Below are 9,764 nucleotides of genomic sequence, written 5' to 3'. Positions count from 1 at the left end.
CCCTAAAGGTGCTAGCAGCTGTGGTCATTACACTTACTTACAGGGGAAGCTGATGGTTCACGCAATCATCTCTTCTACCAAGTAATTTGTTGTTCAGCATTTTCACCTACTCTGAACAGTCCAAGGACTTCTACAGATGATCTTACCTGCTGCACCAGTCGTTTTCTTTAGCCTTCAGGGGACAGTTACTTTTGCACCCAAAATGCTAAATGGTATGCAGAAGTTTCCGTTTTGAACATAAGTGTAAGAAGAAAACTTTTATTTGTTCCTTAAAGACAAAATTAATACACAGTGTGCAATTACGGAAATTGTTGTGCCCTATTGAGACCTACAAGAAAACATTACAGTACCCAAGATATACATAATATAAGCAAATACCCTCCAGAAATAAACATGGAACAAGGCTCTTGAACAGTACAGAAGCTTTGTATGTAGAGAGGTAGTGGAAGTTAGCAGAGTAAATGCTGAATCCTTGTACATACAGAGGCACATTAGACCTTTACTGCAGATTATATACAGTCATCCCCTGGGAAGCTAAAGTATTTTTTGAGGTTCACATAGGTTCTGGCCAGAAATAAATGTCATTTTGAAAGCTTTTGAACTTGTACAAAAGAAAGACACCCATTAGCTTCAAGCACCTAAAACCTCTAAGCCCTGGGACATTTTCACATTTTCAATAACTAAAATGGCACAAGTCTATAAATTTTTAAGGTCCTGTTTAAAAATGTCACCTAAAGTTACTATTAACTTCTCCTCCTTGTTCAAAACCTGTATTGTAAGTTTTCTGGGTAATGACTAGAAAGGGTTACTTTTGTTTAAATAACTTAATCCTTTCTCTATTAATAGATGTCTCTAAACAAATGTTATCTGACCTTCTATTTCATGACAGAAGTGGGTAAACTCAGCTGTTCAGAAACATGCCTTTTGGTGCCTAGAAGTATTTTATTAAAGTGCTTTTGAAAAGCCAGACTTTAGAGAAAGAGTAGCTTTGCACAAACATCCTAATATACATGCATAAGGAATGACTGAATTATTGTTATTACAACAGGGGGCTGTCAACACAGACAAACCCATGGAAGGATGCATAGAGGGCAATTCTGTGCTTTAAAAGGCACAAGTTTCTTCCAAGAGTATTTCTAGTCCAACTTCAAAAGATTTCTTCTGCCTACAGTTAATATTTTCCTCATTATTAAAGATGATGTCTTTAAGAAAAATAAATCACTCCTCAGTTCCTTTGGGACTGTTTTTATGGGAAAGGCAGAATCTCAGTCAAAGATACTAGGAACTCAAGACAGGAGCATTAACCTTCTACATCAAAATCCAGCTCATTCAGGAGCTAAGCTTTCACTGACTACAGCAGGAACTGGTCTGAAAATGCCAAGTTCTCTTTTATGGAGAAGCATATCTGCCAAAAAACAGTATGCTTTGTGTGGGGTTGTGGCGAATAAAGAAAAGGAAAGGATGGTCCGCATTGAAATCCTCTTCGATAGGCATGCAGAGCATAGCAATGCCAGCAGTAGCAGCTGCAGCTTCCGTGCCTTCCTCATTCACTTCTACAAAAGCTTTGTGAACAATTTTAGAGAGAAAGAGGTCACGTGCCCCTGACATTCCCGACAAGTCAGCCTTACAACTGTCAAATACATCCACCAAGCCCATAGCAGCTAAATCTGATTTAAGGTCATAGCTTTCTTCTAGCCTAAACTTTGGCAAATGCACACGAACATCAGTGGAATACAGACGCTCTGGACATGTCCACTCCTGAAGCTTCTCTAAGGTAAGCTGCTTTTCCAGCTAGAATTAAAAAAATAAAAATAAAAAAGAAACGTTTCATTTTCAGTAACATTTACAAGGCTTTATAGAGCACTAAATAAGTATAAAGCAACTATACAAAAATGACCATACCCATATCTTTGATGGCTCCATATAGATCCTACAAATGCTATTAAAATTAAGAGACAGTGCAGTTTTTACTTTACAAAGTAATGCAGACATTTTCTTCTTGCTGCAACATACAGAAAGGAGAAACATGCACTGATAGCAACTAAACACAGTAATTCTTACTGTTCAACTAAATGGAATTACACAATTAACAAGTAACTAAACTAATCATCAGAAAGCTCAAAGCAGCTGATGAGTTCCTGGTCATTTAATGGAAAACAGTCTCATTACACCAAGGCTAAGAAAACAAGGAGTTTCAAAGTTAATGAAAGAAAAGTTCTGTCATTAAAAATAAAAATTATGCAAGGCAAGTTAATTCTCTTAGTTAGCTTTGGTTTTGCAGTCTCCCTCATGGTTCAGTTCAGCAAGCCAAAAGACACAAAGAGAAGCTATGAAACCAGAACACAACTTCTCTTCCTGATGCAGCACACATATGTATTTATTGCAGTGATAGCAGAGCGTTGTCTAAAGACACGCTTCATAGATATGGGGCTCTGAGAACATGGGTTCATTATGGCTTTAGTTTTGAATAGCTGAGATTATGTGTTAAATAACTGCATTAGCTTAGATGGCTCACCTTCTGCAGACCAGTGGAGTTATCTTCAATGTCATCAGGTAACAGGATGATCATACTAAGTTCTTCTCCATCATAAAGCAGCTCTAAAACACGGATCTTCTCTTCAGGGATGTACCCAAAATGAAATTTATTTTTCTGATACATCATTTTCACTGTCTTTCTTTCATTCTGGATAGAAAAAAGTTATCAAAAGTAACAGTTAAGAACAGGTAACAAGCAAGTTAAAAACTGTATTCTTGAAAACTTTTCCTGCATTATATCAGTTGACTATAAAACTGTCTTTGTCGGACTCCTGACCGCCTATTTAATAACAATTTCTTTTCCAGATATGAGTTTTTATTAAATTTGGTTCTCCTTTGGCTTCTGTAGCACAGTCCTCAAAGAAACTATTTCTTTGAGTTGCTGTACATTTATATTACTCTGGCCCCAAAAAGGACATTAAAAGTCAACAAATACCAACTTTGTTCAGAGTAAAGCAGATGACTGTATATAGTATCTTGTAAAGCTGTTAACATAAGCAGAATACAGAACAAGAAAATGGGGCTTAACCAAAATGAGCTATCATTTTAATACTGCTTACCTAACATCACAAACAGGTACAATTCACAGCAGCCAAAACTCTGTTAGTCACAGGCAGGGTCCTCCTAATCTATATGTGAGTATTGTCTCAAATACTGTTCTGGTAAGTAAGGTAACAAATAGCTTCCTGAATACAGAAAAATACCAAAATCCATAAAAAATTCTTTGGGGTGAAATGAAAACATTCATTATAGACTTTCTATTTACATTCCCTGGCAGTGTTCAAGGACAGGTTTGATGGGGCTTTGAGCAATCTGGTCTGATGGAGGGTGTCCCTGCCCATGGCAGGGGATTGAAATGGGATGATCTTTAAGGTCCCTTCCAACCCAAACCATTCTATGATTCTATGATTTTTTTATTATTTTACCTGTAAGCAAAGTTTCACTTTAGCACTGGAATGATTTGACCTTTTTGTTATATACTACCGAGACATATCTGTATTACCTTATTTAACCGAAATGGCATGTCAGTGGTGTCAGCTTCTTTAAATTTCTCTGCCCAGTTCCCTTTGAAATAAATAGCATTCACCAGTACGAGCCTAGTCGTGTTGTCAACAGAGCCTTCAGACAGCAGATGAAGGATTTTACCTTCAGGGGGGCAGAAAAAAAGAGTCACAACAAAATCTTGTGACAAAGTGATGGCACATAAAACATACATGAAGCCATGTAAAACATACATGAAGAAACTGATACCTTGAAAATACTACAAACATAAAACTCTAGTTCATTCCTGTAATAAGGTGTGTTTCAGTACCTGTCTCTGTACCTTTTCACCATACTTTTTAACAGCAAACACTGTCACTTTTGTTATACAGTAATTAGATGAATATGTAATATTTTTAGCTTGAACTGTCACATATGACTCATCATACAAAAACTACATAACACCCACAGTTAGAATTACAGGACTTAGAAATACATATATACAGTATACACAATATGTACCAGGACTGTCTAAAACAGTCTCCAGTTCAATGGTATAAATCTATGTTTAGGCATCTCTCCTGCACTCACTGGCCTCAACATAAACAATGGAAAAGTATCAAGATTTATGGAACTGTTTAAAAGTCTTGTTTAGATATAATTTGGTTCTGTTAATACATCAAGTGAATATTCCAGGACAAAACTAAATTGTTCTCAAGGTTGCAAAGAATAAAGCCTACTCCTACTCCCAAAGTATGAAACACTGCTGGTTACTTTATTAACTAAAGTCGTTTACCTTCAGTTTTCTCTTCTACCCACTGGTTAATTTGTTTCCTGGCTTCATCACAAGCGTGAAGAAAATCAACTGTAGCCAAATCAGCTCCATAGAATTTCTGAGTATTAGTCAGGAAATCCTAGATTTTGGAACAATAAGAACAGCTGTCACTGCATGCAGATATGCAGATAAGAAAACATCTCTTTATGCTGTAGATAAGGTGCATGTCAAACAGCTTATCACCTGCTCTAAGGTGGGGCTCTAACAGTGTACTACCTGGGGTGGTTCTGAGGTTGGATTGGTTTTATTCCTCTCTCAGAGGAATAGTACATTTGTCACATATACAGCTGATGGGGTGCTTACTGCAGGTGTTGCAACATTTACCTGTCATTCTCCTGAAACAGGCTCAAGCACAGCTATGATAAAGCAAAACATTCGGGAAGAGCTGAAGGGGGATAAAAATAGCAACCTGGGTGCACACAAAGGTATACTTTACCGGTGAAGAGGCATGAAGATTCTGTTCTATGATTCTATGATAAATGCAGTGTTTTCAAAACATTTAAGTAATGCTTTACTAGACCAATGAAAATCTTAAAAAACTGATTGCAACAGACACAGTGCTGGTTGCATCCTAAAAAGTTGATTGCAACAGACACAAGAGCTAGTTGCATCCTAAAAAGCTGGTTGCAAGAGTAGGATGTTGTGATAGTTACGGTAAACTAAGAACCAAAACAAGTGGTATTTCTCTTGAGGCCAAGAGCAGCTGAACAAAACAAGCAATAAAAAAGGTTTGCTGTGTAACATCCTTTATGAGATGCACAAATGCCTACAGACATGGAATGCATATGCATGTATGTAACACCTGTCAGCTGCCCAGTAACATTTAGAAATATGCCTAGAAATGTCTGTACTGCATAAACACTCAAAATAGCTGCATTTTCCCACCAGGTTCCACCATGCCATCACGATCTGCACCAACATACTGGCAAAAAGGTGTAGGACTTCTCTCCAAAAAGCCGACTGGCAAGCCGCAGGAGATAGGGAGCATTGCTTCTGTTTATATCCATAGTCAGAGTCTGAAATCTTGAGTGAGTATCTTCAACTTTGTCAAAATGAAGTGTCTGAAATAAAATAAGTGAATTAGCTGCTGCTAATACAGTTTTAAAAGAACAATACAGTATATTTGTATCTGATCCAGAAGACAGGTAGGTTGAAGAAAGGCAAAAGGCTCAAAGCTGCTTAGAGAATTCTGTAAACCTTGAAAAAATTAATGAAACAGTTTCTTGGTGCTACTCGCTCATCAGCCACTTATATTAATCTCCTGGTTTATACACAGTGACAGTTAAAGCTGTTGATCAAAACCCCCAGTCCCATCCACGTAATATATGCATGCCTCCCCTCCATGGACAATGGGGCACCATGACTCATTCTCAAGTTTGGAACTGAAGAGAGATGATGCCAATAGAGGCACTTTGGTTTTCTTGCTTCCCCCTTTGGCCCAACGGAACCTGAGGTTTTGCTTTATAGAACATACAGTCAAAACCAGAACAGGTAAGGTCTCAAGAAAACTTAGAACAACTATCCTTTATGGTTTTATGAAAATATAACTGATATAAATCTACAAAATTGTATCATCTTAAACATCAAATTCATTACTGCAGTTTCTTTACACCAGTACCTCCTTTCCCAAAGGCAAGCTGGCTGGACATTGTTCACAGATATGACAGCAGAAGCTGCCAGATCTCACTGACAGGGAAGGCTACCCCAAAGCAGGGATGTTCACATTCAAACTTACACCACCTATTTCTCAGCAGGGACAACTGCTGTGTACAGACACTGGATTCAAAGGAAAACCCTTCTTTTATTTCATTGGGTTTTCGGTCAGGCCTTGCTGACCACCCTTCATGCAACCTGTGTTGTACAAATGAATAACTAAGCAAAAACATAATGGAGTCAAAATAGGATTATGATCATGGAAACAAATTCCTATATGCTTGAGAACAGCCCTTAACAGTTACCAATCACTACCTCCTTAATTAGCTATGTTCTCATAAGTAATGCTTTATGGTACAGGAACATGCATTACTAAACTTAACTATGTTGAAACACATTTTTCCCCTAACTTCCCTTTGTATGACTTCTGCTGTCAGTAAGTTTATCGTAGGTGGGGCTGTCAGTTTGATTACATGAAATATATGTTCAAAGTCTGTTTGTACAAGTAGCAAGAACATAATTTTATTGTCTTATTCAGTAGGCATCAACTCAAGAGTACTAAACAGTTCCTCCTCAAGTCCAGAATACAAAGGTGAAATTATTCATAGGCAAACACACAATGGTGACTGCAATGAGAAGCCTCATACGCCCTTCTTTGTGCTAGCAGGCATTAGCCTAATCAAGGGGGAAATAACAGTGACTAAGTCCCTTCCATGCAGGAGGGCCCATGGGAAGCTGGCGCACTCCTATGTACACCATTTTTGTAATTTGTAATCATATTTTTTAAACTATACGACCTAACCTAATGCTGTGGTGAGAATAAGCACGTGGGCTCAGCTAACCCAAGATACTGGAGTGCTTAACCATTTACTGAGATACTACTAGCATCACAGTGTATCATCATGCTTGTAACACTTTACATATAAAACTATGTATTACTATTGTGCTTCTTACGAAACAAACATTTGTATTATTGGTAATAAGCATACTGTTGGTGACCTTCTACTACAAAGCAAGGGTTCTGTGCCGAAACGCCTCATGAAAACTAAGCTGCTGGAAACTCCAATCAATTTAAATGGAGACTGATTAATTAATTACATTAGTTTCCTACTTCAAGAATTAACAAGTGAAATTAAATGAGAAACAAGGGTCATAGAAAACATGGCAAGCGGGCTCTGGAGGAGGGCAGGAGGAGGGCAACTGGAGAAAAGAGCCCGAGGAAGACTCAGTGAGCATGACAGAAACCTTGTTCTGAGCATGTAAAAACACCACAAACATTTCATCTTCTTTCTGCTAAATCACAACAATCTTTAATGAAAATAAAATATAAAGTCAAAGAGAATTATTTATTTCTTACTAACCTTCAGCACCTGTGCCTCTGTATTACCTTTGGACCCTAAAAAGACCATGGCCAGAGCAGCAGAGACACTGAGGGGAGAGAAGAAAACGTTGCCTGTTGGGTTGGTCTCATTAAATCTTCTGAGTAGATCAAGTGCAAATCTGCTGTTGGCATTACACAGGCTCTCCATGGTTACAGCTGAAAAAAAACCCACCGGTGAGGACGCTGAGAAACACTCATCAAAAACCTAACCTAACCTTGTGTGTTACAGAGTAAAGGCTGGATTAATCTGGTTGCAGCTGGGTACAAAACCAGCAAGAATTTCACTGTAAATGCACCTTCTTCTTCAAAAAGAAGCATTATATATATATATTTTCCCACATGTATCACATATCCCAACCTTCCCTATCATGCTAACTTTAAAGACATTATTTAAAAAGATTCCTTGCCCTCTAAATTGAAACTGGAAATAGGTGTGCTGCCAGGATTGCAAATTAAAGTGCTTCAGCCTCACAGATGCAGCATACCCTGGAGAGCTCACTCATGCTGTTTTCACCCCACTCTTCTACCCAAATCCTGCAGAGAGGACATTCACGGTAACTGCTCAGGGACACTTTTCAGCAAGCTGACCCTCTTCATGCCACAAAAAGGTGTCAATGCTGCCAAAGGCTTAGGCACACACTTACCTTTAGCACTGTAAATCGCTGCTATCTCCACCAGCCTGCTCTGCCCAGAATAAGTGAACTACCTGTGTGCCTCAGCCAGGTACAAACCTGAGCCCCAGCAGGGCTGGGCAGCCTCTGACGCACAGGCAGAGCCCTGGGGTGTTGTGAGCTGAAGGTGACATACCCACCATCAAAGGCAGAAGTGAAGCACAGAACAGAGTTTCAGGCCTCACACTGTCCAACCAGAGCAGGGATTAATTTTGGTGAGATGCTCTCTAGGATGCCCTTGAAGCAGGATGGATGGTGTGAGGGCTGGGTCAGGAGCAAAAACCTACACACAGGCTAGCAGCAGCACTGCTCGAGGTTGGAAAACCTTCCTGCTTCTCTCTGCTTGCTTGCAGCAGGACTTTTGCATTTGGCTGTTCCTAGCTTGTTTCCTCAAGGAGTTCCATGTGTGCAGCTGCTGCATATTGTCACTGATACTGTCCAACTACATGGAGAAGCCTGCACAGTCTTTCTACAGGAACTGCAAAATACTACTATCTTGCTTCCACCACCAAACAGACAAATGCCCTGCATCTTTGCAACATTTTTATCTAGCTTTATGATAAACAGCCCAATACAAAACAAAACTATCCCACCACAAACTCAAAGAGCACCCATACTTTCAGTTCCACTTACTGACACTGCCTCACCGTGTGACTGGTTACACTGCAGCCACCCGGTTTACAGCCGCACCCCGTCCCAGGCTGCCCCAGAAGCACAGCCGCCTCGCACAGACCCCACCGCCGCGGAAGGGAGACAGGGGACGTCCCGTTGTCATCCCGTTATCTCCCCATTCACGCCAAAACACCTGGAGGTGAGGGCTGAGGCTGAGGCCCCGCAGAGCCCCCGCTCAGCCCAAGACCACTCACCTATCTGCCTGCCCGGGACGGCGCGGAAGGAAGCCTGGGTACCCGCCGGGCGCGGCGAAGGAAGGGGAGAGACCGCCGAGGGCGGGAGAGCGGCCCCAGGGCAGGGCTGGGTGTCCTCACCCAGGAGGGAGGGGGCCGGGTTGAAAGCCGACGCTCCCTGCTCGGTCAGTGTAGGATTGGAGGGCTCTGCCCCATGGGACAAGGGCAGAGAGCCCCCCCAGTGTATGTGTCTGGGAGTGCTAGTACTGTCTGGTAGTAACAGTAATAAAGCTTGCTGGTGAATGAAGTGCGGGGCTGTTGTGAATCCTTCAATTATTTAGTACAAAACCAGCTTAATCAGAAATTGCCTCGCCCACTAAGCTCTGTGCACCAGTCCTCACTGACACGTATCCCTCTTGACGAGCAGTAGTTACTAGAAATGGGAAAGTCAGGGCCATTACTTAATGACACCCTTTAATTGCACTCGCTGCTGTTTCCAAGTCAAATCAGTCACACCCTTTGCCTAGAAAACACCTTATCCAGGTGTCCTCCCTCCACACTGCCCTGCTGCTGCTCAACATCTCAGTCAGGCTTCCCTTTTTTAATGCAAGGAACATAACAGCATGGAAGGGCCTCTTGGGCTTGATCTGATTGTTTTCTCTATCAGGCCACCAGGAACCCACCCCACTCTGGCTTTGGGAGCAAAGCACTAGCCCTGTATTAAAAGTTCAGACATATCCCACCCTTCAAATCACATAGCAGTTTCAGTTCCCTCACCCCAGACAGGCAAGTTACAGTGCACTGAAATAAGCAGTGCAATCCAGCACCATTTGGATGGCAATCAAATGCTTTGGAGTTGTGCA

At 40.9% G+C, this 9,764-nt stretch overlaps 1 protein-coding gene across 1 annotated transcript; it reads right to left on the bottom strand.

Annotated features, from left to right (window-relative positions):
- Positions 1 to 384: 384 nt before the first annotated feature.
- Positions 385 to 8,949, bottom strand: LOC101871966 (leukocyte elastase inhibitor). The gene is made up of 7 exons (XM_005149927.4): positions 8,923 to 8,949; positions 7,366 to 7,541; positions 5,275 to 5,412; positions 4,313 to 4,430; positions 3,539 to 3,681; positions 2,516 to 2,683; positions 385 to 1,791 (listed from the first exon to the last, which is right to left on the bottom strand). Exons 2-7 carry the CDS (start codon positions 7,531 to 7,533, stop codon positions 1,390 to 1,392), a joined length of 1,137 nt encoding a protein of 378 aa, XP_005149984.2. The 5' UTR covers positions 7,534 to 7,541; positions 8,923 to 8,949; the 3' UTR covers positions 385 to 1,389.
- Between the last annotated feature and the right edge of the window lie 815 nt (positions 8,950 to 9,764).

This window comes from Melopsittacus undulatus, chromosome 1, assembly GCF_012275295.1.
Source record: "Melopsittacus undulatus isolate bMelUnd1 chromosome 1, bMelUnd1.mat.Z, whole genome shotgun sequence".
Taxonomy (NCBI): Eukaryota; Metazoa; Chordata; class Aves; order Psittaciformes; family Psittaculidae; genus Melopsittacus; species Melopsittacus undulatus.
This window is presented reverse-complemented; position numbering and strand designations above follow the sequence as displayed.

What these genes read in the sequence shown, in the direction of transcription:
- LOC101871966 (XM_005149927.4), bottom strand. Translation starts at nt 7,533, where the DNA reads ATGGAGAGCCTGTGTAATGCCAACAGCAGATTTGCACTTGATCTACTC. An exon ending in AGTCCTACACCTTTTTGCCA is followed by an intron (nt 4,431 to 5,274) that starts GTATGTTGGTGC and finishes TCCAAAATCTAG; the next exon opens with GATTTCCTGACTAATACTCA. An exon ending in TGCCATTTCGGTTAAATAAG is followed by an intron (nt 2,684 to 3,538) that starts GTAATACAGATA and finishes TTTTCTATCCAG; the next exon opens with AATGAAAGAAAGACAGTGAA.